This window comes from Glandiceps talaboti, chromosome 13, assembly GCF_964340395.1.
Source record: "Glandiceps talaboti chromosome 13, keGlaTala1.1, whole genome shotgun sequence".
NCBI classification, from domain to species: Eukaryota; Metazoa; Hemichordata; class Enteropneusta; family Spengelidae; genus Glandiceps; species Glandiceps talaboti.
In genome coordinates this window covers 19,906,740-19,924,271 of record NC_135561.1, presented here as the reverse complement: position 1 = coordinate 19,924,271, position 17,532 = coordinate 19,906,740, and the positions used below count along the sequence as shown (strand labels likewise).

General features: G+C 36.3%; 3 protein-coding genes across 3 annotated transcripts in view; all 3 read right to left on the bottom strand.

The window, feature by feature from the left end:
• Positions 1 to 1,843: 1,843 nt before the first annotated feature.
• Positions 1,844 to 6,802, bottom strand: LOC144444391 (P2X purinoceptor 5-like). The gene is made up of 7 exons (XM_078133804.1): positions 6,787 to 6,802; positions 4,446 to 4,548; positions 4,021 to 4,107; positions 3,574 to 3,724; positions 3,170 to 3,288; positions 2,695 to 2,851; positions 1,844 to 2,071 (listed from the first exon to the last, which is right to left on the bottom strand). Exons 1-7 carry the CDS (start codon positions 6,800 to 6,802, stop codon positions 1,844 to 1,846), a joined length of 861 nt encoding a protein of 286 aa, XP_077989930.1.
• Positions 6,803 to 7,064: 262 nt separating this feature from the next.
• On the bottom strand, positions 7,065 to 9,374 carry LOC144444390 (uncharacterized). The gene is made up of 4 exons (XM_078133803.1): positions 9,157 to 9,374; positions 8,660 to 8,843; positions 7,741 to 7,812; positions 7,065 to 7,178 (listed from the first exon to the last, which is right to left on the bottom strand). The coding sequence occupies exons 1-4, from the start codon at positions 9,372 to 9,374 to the stop codon at positions 7,065 to 7,067; spliced, it is 588 nt and encodes a 195-aa protein (XP_077989929.1).
• Positions 9,375 to 16,563: 7,189 nt separating this feature from the next.
• Positions 16,564 to 17,532, bottom strand: part of LOC144444821 (P2X purinoceptor 4-like) — a 19,990-nt gene continuing 19,021 nt past the window's right edge. The window contains exon 10 of the mRNA XM_078134362.1: positions 16,564 to 17,324. Coding sequence (XP_077990488.1) covers positions 17,088 to 17,324 — 237 coding nt within the window. The 3' untranslated portion in view covers positions 16,564 to 17,087. The remainder of the gene's footprint in view (positions 17,325 to 17,532) is intronic.

Below are 17,532 nucleotides of genomic sequence, written 5' to 3'. Positions count from 1 at the left end.
GCACACACACACACACACACACACAGACTTTTCATCCCCAATACAAAACCTTGAGAAAGACAAAGCAATATTATTGCCTTGATAAAATCATCCACGGGAGCTACTTAGAAAACAGGATAAATTTTCAAAACATGTTCGGCCAATGTAATGATATAGATAACATAAATTGTGCAATATAACTTTGTTGTTCTATCTATCATTCTTTGAGTTGAGTCAGAATCGAAATAGCACAGGGAACTACACAACACGGTCAGACTGTCAGACTGTGTTGAAGTTAGATGTCACAGAGTCCCAGTGGACTAATTTACACCTGATGTGATAGAACCAGTTCAGAGCTAAATACGTAAACTATAGTCCACAGGCTCAGTTATAGCTCTTACCTGACCCAGCATTTGCAAGCGCTCAGAAAATGTTGGTAGGTGGGTGATTGGCGTTTGGCTTGCCAAGTTATGGGATATTGTAAGGGTGGCTAGCAAAGACGTCTAAGTTATCTATTGCCAGTGAATAACTTAGCCAGTCCCACGCCTGGAATACATGTGTAAGCAATAATGATATGCTTATTCTAATAAGTCTGAGGGCTAGCTACGTTTAAGTAAAGGTTGAACTGTATTACTGCAGCGTACTGGTAAACCTGACATGAATTTGAAGACATCAGGAATTGAACTTTATACTTTTGCGATAAGTATCACAATGTAATGTTTCTAAACCTCACATACAGGTATACCGGTCGGTACAAATCACAGGTATAGGCCAGGCCAGGTAAGGACTGAAGTTTTTTTGGATTCACATTCACATGATCGGATCCGTCACATGTTTTTATTTGCAATATGTATTAGTTTTCAAAGCAAATTTCACCTTCTCTTTTACAAATGCTAATGTCACAGATGACATATTCCACTAATTCAATAATGTAAGTACTCGAATATGTTCACATTCTGTTGAAAACGTCTATGATAAATACTCCAAACCACCCAAACGATATCTCTCTTGACAACCATTAATTACCAATTTTAATCACTGCTCACATGGAGCATGCACATTTAGATGTGTCGTAGAGTGTGTAGTAGACAAGTATAAATCAAAGCCTATTTGTTACATTGCATACAAAAGAAGTGAGTATAACTGGTAGATGCGCTCCCAATCATGGAAATCCACAATTACAATTCATAGAATGTACCCATCACCTAACCTGTTTTTTTTTGTGCAAAATTTCATTGACCATTGACGGCTCCACCCTGTTGGGAGTAGAGCCCTCAACGGCAAGAGTCTGGGTAACCGAGACTACGTATATGTATCAATATATATTAAAGCGTAATTTTGAACATTCATATAAAACTGACTTAATGTAAGGCTAACTTTGAAATATTTCTTATTATTACACGCAATGTTTCACATGTTAAATTCTAACAACAATTACTATACATGTTATACTAGTATTGCCCACTGAATAACCTTTGACATGTACATAAACATTACACATCAATAAAAAATTAGGACGTACGATAGACAATAGAGAGGGACTATGGACGTACTAATTTTCATGATGTTTTTATCAATTGTTTCAAACTGCCAAAGGTTTTCCACCGGAGTTAGCGTGACGGCTTTCTAGTAAGGAAACAGGGTCACCTACTAGATCGTTATTTATCTTAATAAATGCTGAAACTGAACGGAATGCGACTACTTTCCCATATGAGTGTCTGCCATTTTTTTTCATGTGAAACATTCTAAAAGTGTCTGCAGTTGGCAAAATGTTTTTATTCTTAAATGCACCCAGTACGTACAAGAAAGAGTATAAAATCTATCTGAAAAATGTAATTCCTAGAACAGAAGACACTAATACTATTTAGCTGGTGGAGGTTGTCGCATCACGGTTTTCCACACCATATACTTCCTCAGCAGAGTCTTGTTCCGAGCATGGACAAAATTTACCCCAGTTCTCTCTCGTACAAGTCCAGTTCACCCTCTCCGTGACAACTTCAGTTGTGCGATCACTTACATATTCTTTCTGATTTTTATCGCTGCATGGTAAGGTGAGGGTTAATCCAAAGAGTCCCTTCTCAAGACATGCAGCCTAATTGGGGGGAAAAACGACTAAAGATTAATGAAAAAAGATGTGATACAAGCATAATTAAAGAGCATTCACTAAATTCCTGATTCGTTCTTCATCGAGAGTTTTCACATTAATAACTTTCCACCACCAGTGACTGATATAAAAGTAAAGCTTTGTCACTTGCAGATTATATCTTTCCATATTCCAGAATTATTTACGACCTTGGGGAGGGGGAGGGGGAGGGGTTGTCACGTGAAAATACATAAATTGAAAGGTGGGCCCTACTCATATATTTTCCACACATACAGAAGGATAGCAAACACTTATATACATATGATGGAACCTGAACGCGCCTTTCTGGCAAAATTTGCAAAGTGGTTTATTACAGGTTTTGTTGTTTTTCATGGCAATTCTCCCCCCCCCCCCGTCGTATGTATTGGTGGCTCTCTTATGTTTGTGAATTCCTCACGAATTGTAAGTATCGTTTATTTAGACATTCAAATGTGCATCCGTCGTTAGTTTTTGGTACAGGCTCTTAGCCTACAAACTAGTTTTGAATTTACATGTGCAATGCATGATGGTAAAAATATACACATGGAGGAGTGTATGAATGGGTTACAGTTTTAAAAAAAAAACTGACTTACGATGGAAAGGTATGTAAGTAAGGCACCAACACTGACAAGCATTTTCCAAAAGCTAAATCTGCTTCCTTGGCCTGTAATAGTTATTTCAAACATAATACCATATGCTTTCGTCAGGGTACGGTATTCAACACCATCATCTTTGTACTTGTAGGAGAATCTAGAGAGTACATGAACATGTAAGAGAAAGGAGCAGAAAAACTCATAACTAAAGGTAGAGGAAGGAGATTATTGAATATTCGTGACTATAAAAGCATTTATTCACCATTAGTTCCCATAAACAAACAATGTGTAAATGTTCATGTTCGGACGGACGGACGCACGGACGGACAGACAGACAGACAGACAGACAGACAGACAGACAGACAGACAGGTAGCATTGTGTTCAATATATTCATTCTAACTGTTGTCAACTGAATTAATCATTTTGAATGAGTTGATTATCAACATCATTATTGACATACACAAAAACAGGTACCTGAAATTATGTCCCAATCCGTTGACGGAGTCAATACGTTTAAAACTATACTTAGGTATACAGATACTGTTACTGGTTAGATGACACGTCCAGTCAATATTAATGGCAATAGATCCACCCTGAAATGTAATGTTTAATTCTGAGAAAAATGACTTCTCTCCTTATAATCGTTTTGACAATTACGATTCGTCTCGATATTTGAATCACCTTTATGTCGTTCTACTCTTAGCCATATCAACCCACATCTCAATAATACACGTCTAAAGACAAACCAATCATACATACATACATACATACATACATACATACATACATACATACACACATACACACATACACATACACATACACATACACATACATACATACATACATACATACATACATACATACATATAACCCACCTTCATTGCCATTTGCTCAAAATCTTGACCAGCCCATTCTACCATCTCGCCAATTCCAAAGATTGGACAAAATTGCAATGTTTCATTTGACGGGTCAAAATGGCAATTCTTCAGAAAGACGTCTCCGTCATCTGTTTGTAAAACATTTGTCCTAGAATATGTCATAACATGAAATATAACAAATATTATTATTACAGATAAAGTACAATGTTGGACACACTCTTTGGTCATACCAGTATACTAAACATTGATTGATTGATTGATTGATTGATTGATTGATTGATTGATTGATTGATTGATTGATTGATTGATTGATTGATTGATTTAACTTTATCATCAGGCATGCAGGCCACACAAGAGACGAAAACCTATAAACGTGACCCCAAAAAATTGAGAATCTCTTTCATTTCCTACCGATATTGGACATATAATTCAACCTATACTTACTGTCTGTGATCGAGGGTTGGATATTGTACGGGATTTTTGATAAACACCGTAAATTTGGCAGCGTCATATAGCACGGGTCTATCCTTCCTTTGTATTTGTGAAAAACAGTGACGTAAGGAGTATTAATGAAAATGATTTATTAACTTTTTCTTCAATACACAAACATGGAAACTTTTACTTGAAATTTTTGACGACATACTGCAGTCTTTGTCAACAGACGAATAAAGAATATTATGATATTCATATCTTGACCGTTGGCGGTGCTCTTTACAATAGTACATACACCTACGTTATCGAAGGTGGGAGGTAATACGATTTGTTGCATTAATTATTAACTAAACTACATCTGAAGTAAAGTCGAGTCACCGAGTAAACCAAATATCAAAGTTTCTCTACTTATAAATCAACGTGTGTCTAACAGCTACCTTGGACCAGGTTTTACATCTCTTTCAGTTGGACACCATGCACGAATTTGACATGTCATCAGGTTTTCACCAGGATATGGAACACATCTTCCGGTTAAGACACCTGCAAACAAAGTCAATATATCTGTCAGTGTCACAACTAAACGTATTATATTCCAGAGCCTTTTTGTAAAATTTATAATGTTAATAAATTTCCTCAAGGTGTCTTAGGCTCTGAAAACACGCTTTCAACTCGACATTTTGTAATTTAATTACAACGGAAGGGGGAGAAATCAGGCCCGGGCTGTTGCATAAGATATGACCCTCCTCGACTTCGTCGTGCTAAAAAGTGACCCTCCCTCGATTTCCTTTCTTTAAAACATGACCGTCCCCCTGTTAAAATATTTCAAAAATGTGATTTCAAAACTGTCAGACATGGAAAAGGACACTAATCCCAGAATCAATGGTTTAAAGAAATTAATCCCACCGCTGCCACCACCATGATGAAAGACATTCGTTATTTCCAACTGATTTGTGTGAAATCGGCACTGCATTAATCAATACCCGTGTTTGGATCTCATTGGCTGAGCTTAAAGCCAGAACATTAACTCTCAAAGATTATATTGAGTGCACTTCCGACATTGTAAGGACGGAACTGTTTCCATTTTATTCCTGCGAGACCCACTTCTCTCCTCACACCATGACTGACAATTAAGTATGGTTGTCAGCAGGAATTTCATTAATATGGGCTAAAAGTATGGTACCCAACCCTAACCCTAACCCTAACCCTAACCCTAACCCAAAGCCAAACCGGTGTTGCAGTGATGAGAAGCCAAAATTACAAAAAAAAATAATACAAAATTAAAGAATATAATGAGTCAAAAGAAAATGTGACCATCCCTTATCCCATTTTCTAAAATATGGCCCTCTCCCAAGAACCAATTTGTAAAAGGTGACCCCTCCCTAATTCCCCCGGCTCTGCCCCTTGTAATTAATTACTGAAGGCTCCCCTATGTCAAAATATTTCTGACGTGACGTGATGGTTAGTACGAAAGCCGTAAAGGGACTTCTGACTTCTGACTTCAGAAGTCCCTTTACGGCTTTCGTAGGGTTACTGTAATGCTAAGAGTCACAATTTAAAAATGTGTGCCTCAACGAGGGCGAGGGCGGTTGTATAATCACATGTATCTTTCTCATAACCCGATCGACTCACACACACACACACACACACACACATAGAGTGCGATTCTAAGCCAAACATATCGTTTATTGCTGAAATTTGGGAATTTTTGTTATCAAACAAACTATTCAAAGTTTCTCCCTGACTATAATTGTCATTTTCTTATATAGTGCATTCCATAAACTATCACAATGCCCCTTACAAAGCACAGAAATTAAACACGAGTACAAAACAGAATCAATCAAAAGTTTTGTTGTAGAAATAGGTTTTTATAAGACCTGATTTAAATGCTTGGAATGTAGTGACAGTCTACAGATACGATGGCAGAGCATTCCACAAGTGTGGAGCACAAATTGAGAATGTTCTGTCACCATAATAAGCAGTATTGCTGAGTGGTTGGTGTAAGTAAATTTCGTTCCGTGAGTTACTGCGTAAAGCACGGTTGGATACGTCGGATTAGCAACTGATTAAGATAGCTAGGTGCAAAACCGTGAAGGACTTTGAATGTTAGGCAGATAATTTTGAATTCTGCACGCTGTTCTACTGGTAGCCAGTGTAACACTTTGAGAAAAGGGGTAATGTGGTTACACTTCTCTCTATATTAATTAAACGAGATGCAGAATTCTGAATCATTTGAAGTTTCCGAATCTCATATGCTGGGAGGCCAAACTGTAAACTATTACAATACTCAAGACGTAAAGTGACAAAAGCATGAATAAGTTTCTCAGTGGAATTTTGATCAAGCAAATTCCTGATTTTACCAATCTTCCAGAGAGCATATGAAGCCGATCTACACAAATTAGCCACATGGGCTAACACGCAGTATCCATAGTGACCCCAAGATTACGAACAATATTAGAGGGGTGTATATCGACATCGCCAGTCTGTACATTACAGGGAGGGACGGGTCCTTATCGAGGGACCTTAGAAGTGCCGTTTCTGTACTGTAGCCCTCATGATATGCAGACTGACATAGCATACAAATTGTGTTGACATAAATATGAATTCAATTGACTGTAAACAACGTGTTCAATGACCTTAGAGAGAAAAGATAAATTTGACACAGGGCGATAGTTTTTGAGAGTGTCTGTATGTCTCTGTCATAATTATCAAAGAAATAGCCTAATTACTGAAAATTATTTAGTTTGCAAATAAGTCATTAGCGTTAAAAGCTACATTTACCGGCTTTATAGGACATGTTATAGGACATGATATGTTAATATCAATATATTTACAATGTATTTACAAAATTACACGCAATTTAGAATACACAATTAAGATATGGCTATTATTGTCGAAATTCGTTATTTATGCAAATACTCATTAATATTCATATGATGTTTACCAAAACCTAATCAAATAAAAATAAAAAGCATAAAAATGGGCCAACAGTAGCAGAAAATATTCATAATTACTTCAAAATATGTGTTATTTGTTCGCAGACACTTTCAAGTGTTATTTTAAACAACAGTAAATCTGTGACAAGAATAAAGTTTACCATTTCCATCAGTAAATGTGTCACCCTCTGTACAGTTGTTGTCATGTGTGCACGGGGCTCCCACTATCCCAAAGTCCTACAGAAAGACCATAGCATGTAAAGTGAAGATTGTAATTTTAACAGTCTTGTTTTCACAGTGTTTCCCCATACTAGAGGAGGAATATGTTTAATTTGGCAAAACAGTCTAAATTGAGTGGAATCATCTCAATCTGGTCAACAGTACAAATACTTGTGTATGCCTGTCCACTTATTGCCATCTGCTTATAAGACCTTCGGGCCAAATGATAATAGTGCCAATATCACTATAGCACAACTTATTAAATTTCAATCAATTCATTAATAAACCATTAAACTCACTTTGCAGTCTCAAATGACATGATAACATTGATCAGCTTATCTTACCCACATATACAATATCTAAATATTGTATAATTTAATATAATAATGTAATAGTAAGTTATATATAATTATATTAAACGTTTATATTTAATTAGTTATCTAAATAACTGCTAAAACATACAATAATCTGTCTAATGAAGATGACATTCTTACTCTTGAAAATACATCACTTCCATTTTGTAATTCAAGTCTCTGGGTTTTTGTAATAGAATAAATTTGGTGTAATATGGTACACTTGCCTCTGGACATTCTCCCTGGGTTTGGTTCTCAGTAATTACCATATTAGTCATTATAAAGAATGCATCTTTCATCTGGGAATAAATCCACATTGTACTGTTAGTGACACTAAAGCACAACTTTCACTATCACAGGGCATAGTTTGTATGTGCAAAACTGAAATGATGCTCAATCTTAAAGCTGACAAAAAGACTTAGTTGTATGGACTATTATACCATGCACAAACCAATTGCAAGTTGAACAAAAAATATGGAGTATATACTCTAGCTGTTCTACATCACGACAATTCATGTCTACATCATTGGTTCTGCTGTGCTCGAAATTTGAGTCAAACCGTTGAAAATTGCCATTACTTTCCCGATTTTTCTTTGGTACTACCGGCGCTAATATAATTATATCATTCTCCAATATGTTTCTTCATGTAACAGGAAAATAGTCATGACCTAAGGGGTTGTCACTACTCGTCTATCGACCCCTAGTTACAAAGACCCCCTAGGTCACTCGTATTTTCCTCGGCTGAATGAAGACAAATATTGGGGAATAACATCGAATTATTTTTATTTTCACAGCAGTTAACATGTATGCGATATCCAGAACTGAATATATGTTAAGCAAAATGTACTTGAGATGAATGTGTTTACATGTACTTTTAAATTTGAATTACTTGATAATGGAAATATTGAAAAATAGGTCCAATTGCTGCTCTTTTCAAATATTGAAAGAATGTTTGCACTTGCAATTTTAAAACCTGTACATCTTTTTTAAAAAAAAAGATAAATACTTTGATAACAAGTTTTGGACGCAATGTGCCACGGATTACTATTTTTTGAGGTTCTCTACTAACACTCATTCTTTTGAAACATTTTTGACAGCGCTCAGGTGATTATTGCTTGTAGTTCTGTGACGTTTATTACTACCAACCTGTACGGGAATAACGTAGTCTGCAGCATCCCACGCCCTATTATACGGAGCCGTGTCTTCAACAGTCAGATTTTCAGGGTCCACGGTTGATAAATTGGTGTAGGCCACGCCATTTACTTTATATCTGCTTTCACCTACAACGTCTTCGAAGACTCGATAACTCCTTTCCCAAAAAATGACAACACTGGGAAACAATATACATGGAATTTATTAAATTACATTGCTACCTGAAAACAAATATATGTACAATATGTTCATTTACTGACTGACATATATTTATGTTTTAATCATATCGTGAACACTCAATGAACACTCAATCAATGTTCATAATATGAATATATGCCATGTTGATGTTAGGATGACCATTATAAAAAGACCACAGACAATAAAAAAACCTGTTTTCCATGTCTGTGAGATAAAGAATACACTAACCTGTCAGGTTTTTTTTTATATCATCGTATTAGAAGTTGAAACATTTTTCTTTTTTCGTGAAATACTTTTTATGTCTACGACATACTGTTACTTTGATTGTGGTGATAAAAAAATAAAAGAATCCACCACCGCCACAATTACTATTAATCATTACATCATCACCACCACAATCACAACCATGTGCATCATCACCGCTGCCACCTTCACTGCCGTTAGTACCGCCACCCATCATCACGGGTACCGCCACCACACCACCACCACCATTATCAATACCGCCACCCATCATCACCGCCGCCACACCACCACCATCAACACCATTATCAATACCGTCACCACCACCACCAACAACAACAACAACAACAACAACAACACCAACACCAACAACACAAGTGTAACTTCGAAGATTTTCGACCGCCACCTACTACTGAAATTACCTTTTTAAATCCCTTTAGCGTTTAACATGGAATAGCATAGCATAGCATAACATAACATAACATAACATAACATAACATAACATAACATAACATTACATTACATAACATAGCATAACATGGAGTGTGTAATATACATTTATTGCCTGGCCTTATTCGGGCACTGGTAGACGTCATATTACCCCTTCTGCTGTTTGTATGTAGAAACAGTTTCCCCCTGATTTCAGCCTCGGCAAATAATTGCTACATAACAGCGTCTACTAGTCTCCTCATAGCCAGGCAATAAATGTATAATAACACATCACATTTTCTTTCCATAGTCAAAGCAAATAACCGATAAGACCCCCGTCCTACAGGAACTTATTACCCAAGGGAAAACAGTGCACGACTATTGCCCTATATGTAAATTGAGGTCCTTTGGGTCCATATTCTATACCGAATGATACGATCTAAGCCAAACACTAAAGGCTTTATGAGAACGATGTGTTATCATTCTGAATATCGCAGGACCTTTCTAGATTGACAGAGGTCACAAAGAATGTCGAGTATGTTATATATCATTCTGTCATAATCAAGACAAAACATGAAGCTGTGAACTGTGCCCCATTATATATAGTGTGCCAACTTTAGACGTTGGACCTCACCTCATTGAATTTACATATCATGACGTATATTGATAGTCTCAGTATGCAAAATTTAGGGAACGATTTGCGCAACTCTCTAATTGTTTATAGTAGATGACATACCCCAGGGCATGTTGTTTCGAAAATAGCGATTTCATATTTAAGTCTTTCAAGAGAGAATTTTGACCAGGTGTATATGAACTTAACTATTATATCTGTAGTCATTTCTTATAACAACGTTTATTTATTCTATAAATAAGACATCTGACCAATCCTGTCATCTAAATATTCACTTTCATTTTATGATGGGCTGTGGCTCTAAATTATTATTTATGATATCATTATTATCTTATATAATCCTAAGACGCAAATTTCGTATCAAAAAACAAAACAAACGCGAGCTTTCGTGATTACATTTACTCTGTACACGGAACATGTATCTACGTGTTATCATGACGGTTCTTTCGCTATGAGTTCAATTCAGTTCAGTTCTGTTGGTCGGGGACTAGTAACCCTTTCGGATTCTACATATGACCATGTAAAACTCGAAATGAAGAAAGCAAACAATAGCGAGACGAAGCAAACGGCTCTATTAGTTCTTTACTACTTACCAAAATAAAGCAATTATTATAAAAAGCTGCAAAATCCTTTTGAAAACACCAACACAATAGGCGAGATTTGACTGGTATACGACCTGCTTTCCCGATGAAAATTGGAACTTAGACTTCAATACGCCAGGTACATATTTACCATCCATGATCGAATACTGTTGTTAAAGTTACTCCAAAACATATATGCACAGTATGCAACAATACTTATCAAGCAATATAGTTGTTTTCACGTTCGGTCCGATGCGAAAGAGCACAAATCTGGGTTTGCAGCCTCACTGATGGCTAATGCGTTTGATAGTTGTGAGATGAATCGCACGTACTGCTAAAATTCAACGCGTGCGTAAACATACAATTAAAAAGACCTGTTGATGAAAGGTTATCACAATTTGTCATTTTGTTGACTCCTGTCTTTGTCAATGTACCGTTACTCAGTAACTGAATAATTAGCACATCAATAAGTGAAATATTACTACATAAAAACATGATTAAAAAAATTCCACAAACAAAAATATGAGCATTTAGTGATTTGTAAATTCATTCAAAAGTTGAATCTTAATCAATGTCTCCTTATCGTGACCTTTTAGTGTATAATTTTTCGTTAGAGCTAATATAACATAACCCGTAGTTGTGCTTATTGGAAAGGAGTAAATCAAATCTCGATTTGGATTGATATCGTAATATTGTTCTCTCAAGGACATCTTCAAAACCGCGTCCCGTCTTACCTGGTCTGCGCTGCGCTGTGTGCATGACTAGACTTGCACAGTCAGGCAGCAGGTATTCCTTCAATGAGGTATTGTGTCTCGTAATGTCGGAATTCACCATCGAAACACAGTGATAGTTTGCAATGAATAAAAACAAACTTTCCGTGATGTGATTCATCTAGACAAGTGTATTTTTATCTTTAAATATGTTGGTGTCATTATCATGAGTATGTCTCAAAAAGACCACACCTATCTTTTTTCCATACAGTTTATTTTCATGCATCACGTAAAATAATGCGCTTGACGAAGATGTCTTTCTGAGCAATGTGAAGAAGTTTAACTTGGTCTAATTGAGAAGAAACATCAATGAAATTAGGGGGCACGACATCTGTTGATACATGAATCTAGGCCAGTTCGAATTCCGTGTCGACAAAAGCGGCTATGATAGGGCGATATTCGCATGTTACGTTCATATTATAGCTGGGTTAATAAGTTTTCTAGAATATTAAAAAATGAAAGAGTTGCATACCAGAGGTGTTCAGTGACACTAGTATGAACAAAATATTCCAGCCATGTCGTGCGACAAATCGATCTTTGAGCGCACAATGACGTAAATCGTGTACCATTGGACGCATAAAAATTGAGACAACTACAAAATGAATTTAAATGACACAACCCCTCGACATGTGAGTGCAAGTACAGATGTGGTGTACTCGGGGTATTTGCACGAGTGCTTCCAAAGTTCTCCGTGGCCTTATTACTTTCACGAGCATAGTATAGTGAGTGAAAGCCCAGCAGAAAACACTGCAAACACAAGTGCAAATACGTCTGAGTACCTACACTGGAACTCACGTGACATGGAGTTCTGTTATTAATGCATATGTATATCTGAAAAGGGCACATTTCCATAACAAATACATAAATCATACAGCGCGGTCACCCGATTTCGTGTGTAGCGAACGATATAATTTGCATGCACTATTGCACTGCAGTGAAAATACCACGAGTATGTAAGAGTTAAATGAATCCTACGTATCCACAAACGATTTGTTACGCATTCTTGAGATTCAAATTCATTTAGTTCACCAATACGTTACCCAATAATGCAACGTGTTACCCATCTGCCTTGATATCATCCAGGCAAAGATAGTTAGGCCAAAAAAGGAACTATTTCTGGTCAGGACAGTTTGTCTAACACGGTGCTGTAAAGAGGCTGTGGTTTACGACGATGACATACATACATACATACATACATACATACATACATACATACATACATACACACACACACATACATACATACATACATACATACATACACACACACATACATACATACATACATACATACATACATACATATATACATACATACATACATACATACATACATACACACACACATACATACATACATACATACATACATACATACATACACACATACATACATACATACATACATACATACATACATACATACATACATACACACACATACATACATACATACATACATACATATATACATACATACATACATACATACACACATTGTACATACATACATACACACACATACATACATACATACATACAGAAATACATACAGAAATACATACAGAAATACATACAGAAATACATACAGAAATAAACAGTAAAATTACTTGAAAGTCTAATACAAAATACCCAACCTTATGACCATTTTAATATAATTAAAAGACAAGAATTATCAATGTGATAATTTATTCAAAATAGGTGCTTTGTACTATAATGGACCTTCCACAACCCTTTCCTTCCATTTCTACCATGACTACCTGAACGATGACGATGTGATATGAGTATGAGTACATGCTTTAGAGTTGATACATTATCGGTAAGGATTTGATATTCTATCGGTTAAGAAATATTACTGCATTATCGGTACATTTCTACTACACTATCGGTTATATGAGTTACTACATTATCAGTTAATTGATACAATGTTGATACATTATCAATTAGTTACTAAATCAGTTGTAACACGTCCATTTTATTCTTTCATTGGCCTATTTAATGTGGTTCGCTGGTGATAATCTATATCCTCTATTACACAGTCTTCTTCTACATTACCTGCACCGCCTTTCAGCATTCAGGAACCAGAGGTTAGAAAATTATTTAGTGCACAGAATAGCAAGAAAGCACCCGGACACGACAATGTATCACCACGCACCCTGAAGAACTGTGCTGAACAACTGTCTCCGGTTTTTACCGATTTTTTACGACTCTCTTAGCCAATGCAAAGTACCCATGTGTTTTAAAACATCAAAAATTATACCAGTACCAAAGACAAGTAAAATATCTTGCCTTAATGATTTCAGACCAGTAGCGTTAACATCAGTTTTCATGAAAGTGTTAGAAAGGTTAATTCTGAAATATCTTAAGTCTGTTACTAACTCATCACTCGATCAATTTCAATTTGCATATCATACAAATAGGTATGTTGATGATACTGTTGCATTAACCCTTCACTTTATACTTCAACATCTAGAGTCACCATGCATATATTCAAGGGTCCATTTTGTAGATTACAGCTTGGACTTTAACACGATAATTCCACAGAGAGATTATACGACAAACTCTGTTCACTGAAAATTGATAATTCAATATGTTTGTTGGTCTTAGACTTTCTGTTGGATTGGCTCCAGCATGTTCAGCTGGGTAACAGGCTGCCTGAATCGATAACTTCAAACACAGGTGCACCACAGGGATGTGTCTTATCACCTCTATTTTATTCTCTGTTTACAAATGATTGTGTATCACATGGCGAGTCAGTAAAGTTGATCAAGTTTGCTGACGGCACAACTGTGGCAGGGTTAATTTCAAACTGTGATGAAACACGGTACAGGGCCGAGGTTACTAAGTTGGCGGATTGGAGCTCAAATAATAATTTAGTGTAATTAAACATAAAAAAACGATGATCATCGCCTTTCGTAAGAAAAAGACCGCCACTGTTGCACTGGAAATTGATAGTAAATCCGATGAAATGGTTGATTGTTTAAATTCCTTGGTACACTTATTTCAAACTCAATGAAATAGGAAGCAAACATTATTGCAATAGTCAACAAAGCCCGTCAACGTAACGTATGTTCTTTTTAAGGAAACTAAAGAAATTTGGTGTGAGACGGTATTGGTTCGTTTTTATAGAGCAGTGATAGAAAGTGTACTTACCTTCTTTATAATTGTGTGGTATGGTAATGCCACAAAGAAGGAAAAAAAACTTGAAAGCATAGTTAAAACTGCTTCTAAAGTCATCAAAGCTAATTTACCTTCCATTGAGTCATTGTATCATGCACAGTAATTGTACGGTAATATGCCGTCCAGTTTCCCTTTATTACACAGTGTCTTTTTATAAGTTATCGCCATTATATTGTACGGCTAACCGGCTATATGCAAACGCAAACCATAGACCCTACGCGTGTAGGTCTATGCACAAACTAACAGTTTGAAATTAAACTTACATGTTGAACGTGGATTATAGAAATATCGGCCGATGTTAGTGGACTCACTGTCAAAGTTTACATAATTTACATTTAGGAATTTCTTTCAAATGTACAATGCTCATATATCAATTTCTATGGCGGTAAGATTTTGCTCTCACGTCACAGACAAATCTAGATTGTCACATGTAGCTTCAATTTTTTTATGTCTCGGAGATTGATTTACTTCCGGTGGGGGGTTTACTCCCATAGAAAGGGTATATACAAATGTATGTATGTACCACGGTTTTGTCCCCCCCCCCCTCCATGACCACTCGGGTGATTGGAGCAGCGCCATGGTTAAAATGTAGACATTTGACCCCTACTTTTTGAAGTTTGTGGTGGTAATTTTTGTCCACCAGGGTACATATGTACCCATTACCCACCCGTGTACCCCCCTCCCGGGATTTACTTTAACATTTTTCGCTTCAATGGATGAGGATGTGAACTCAACGATGTGTCCTGATCGTTAACACGGTCAATGGGTCTCTAAACTGACAAGAAAAGCCAAAAATACCAATTATATATGTAAATAAAATATGACTTTTTCATTTACTTTGAAATAATATTAAATTTAACAATAAAGATATGCTTGACCTTACAATACTGGTAAATTCTTGGCCTGTCAAACCGTCAGGGACGTTTAAAATGTGCTGAACTCCATAGCTGAAATCCCCTTTCCGTCAAATTGAAGTTGTTGCTAACAGTGACATTCTTATTTGTATATCATTTGTATAATAATAAGACTTGCTCATTTCAGACCGAGAGATTTGACTGTTTGGAATTTGTGTATGCCAACTGGGAAATATTTACACGCACACCACTGCACTCTACTTTAAATAGATCACGATTTAAATAACATTGGTAGATATTGATTCAGCTCAATACTTTGACCAATTTTGGCACTGAACGATATTGTTTGTCTATTGTTACTGTTATTACCTTCCAGGAGAGGTTATGTTATGCTTTTGTTTGTTTGTTTGTTTGTTTGTCTGTCTGCCTGTCTGTCCGTTTGTTTGTTTGTTTGTTTGTTTGTTTGTTTGTTTGTTTGTGTGTGTCTGTCAGTCTGTCTGTCTGTCTGACTGCCTGCCTGCCTGCATGCATACAAGCATGCATGCACACACATAACACCCGCACACCCGCACACACACACACACACACACACACACACACACACACACACACACACACACACAGACTTTTCATCCCCAATACAAAATGGTACAGGAGAAAAACAAAGCAATACTATTGCCTTGATAAAATCATCTGCGGTAGCTACTGAGAAAACAGGATAAATTTTCAAAACATGTTCGGCCAACATAATGTTTAAATGATATAGATAAAATAAATTGTGCAATATTACGTTGATGTTCTAACATTCTTTGAGTTGAGTTTCATTCATGGAAGCTGCAAGGTACATGAAGATAATGGATGAAGGAATGAAAATTTACTGTAATTGTAAATTTAATCCTCTTTCTCCCAAAACAAGTAAATACTGGTGGAGAAAAGCTGGATTACAATTTGTATTTATTCATATGTAATTCTGATTCATTTCTCGATTATATAATTATAATTTCACCATTGGTTAAATTGTATTTTGTATTTATTTGAAATGTAATATTTTCAATAAAGTACACAATGACTTGGAATTTATTTTAATTATACCAATAAAATGTTAATTCAACTTACACCCAAGAAGTTAGAACCAGTTCAGAGCTAAAATCGCAAATTATAGTCCCAAGGCTCAGTTATAGCTCTTAGCTGACCTAACATTTTGCAAGCGCTCAGAAAATGTTGGTAGGTGGGTGATTGGCGTTTGGCTTGCCAAGTTATGGGATATTGTGAGGGTGGCTAGCAAAGACGTCTAAGTTATCTATTGCCAGTGAATAACTTAGCCAGTCCCACGCCTGGAATACGTGTAAGCAATAATGATATGCTTATTCTAATAAGTCTGAGGGCTACCTATGTTTAACTAAAAGTTGAACTGTATTACAGCAAAGTGCCTGCAGTTGGCAAAATGTTTTTATTCTTAAATGCTCCCAGTACGTACAAGAAAGAGTATAAAATCTATTTGAAAAATGTAATTCCTAGAACATAAGACACTAACACTATTTAGCTGGTGGAGGTTGTCGCATCACGGTTTTCCATATCATATACTTCATCAGCAGAGTCTTGTTCCGAGCATGGGCGCCTTTTACAAAATTTACCCCAGTTCTCTCTCGTACAAGTCCAGTTCACCCTCTCCTTTACAACTTCAGTTGTACGATCACTTACATATTCTTTCTGACTTTTATCGCTGCATGGTAAGGTGAGGGTTAATCCAAAGAGTCCCTTCTCAAGACATGCAGCCTAATTGGGGAAAACGACTGAAGATTAATGATAAAAGATGTGATACAAGCATAACTAAACAGCATTCACCAAATTCCTGATTCGTTCTTCATCGAGAGTTTTCACATTAAAAACTTTCCACCACCAGTAACTGATATAAAAGTAAAGCTTTGTCACTTGCAGATTATATCTTTCCAAATTCCAGAATTATTTACGACCTTGGGGAGAG

Excerpts from the sequence above, each read along its gene's own strand:
- LOC144444391 (XM_078133804.1), bottom strand. Across the intron at positions 2,852-3,169 it reads GGATTGGGACATAATTTCAG|ATTCTCCTACAAGTACAAAG; the intron begins GTACCTGTTTTT and ends TGTACTCTCTAG. Across the intron at positions 2,072-2,694 it reads TACTTACATACCTTTCCATC|GCTGCATGTCTTGAGAAGGG; the intron begins GTAAGTCAGTTT and ends CCCCCCAATTAG.
- LOC144444390 (XM_078133803.1), bottom strand. The coding sequence starts at position 9,374 with ATGGGTGGCGGTATTGATAATGGTGGTGGTGGTGTGGTGGCGGTACCC. Across the intron at positions 7,813-8,659 it reads ACTACGTTATTCCCGTACAG|ATGAAAGATGCATTCTTTAT; the intron begins GTTGGTAGTAAT and ends ATTTATTCCCAG. Across the intron at positions 7,179-7,740 it reads CCCAGGGAGAATGTCCAGAG|GACTTTGGGATAGTGGGAGC; the intron begins GCAAGTGTACCA and ends GTCTTTCTGTAG.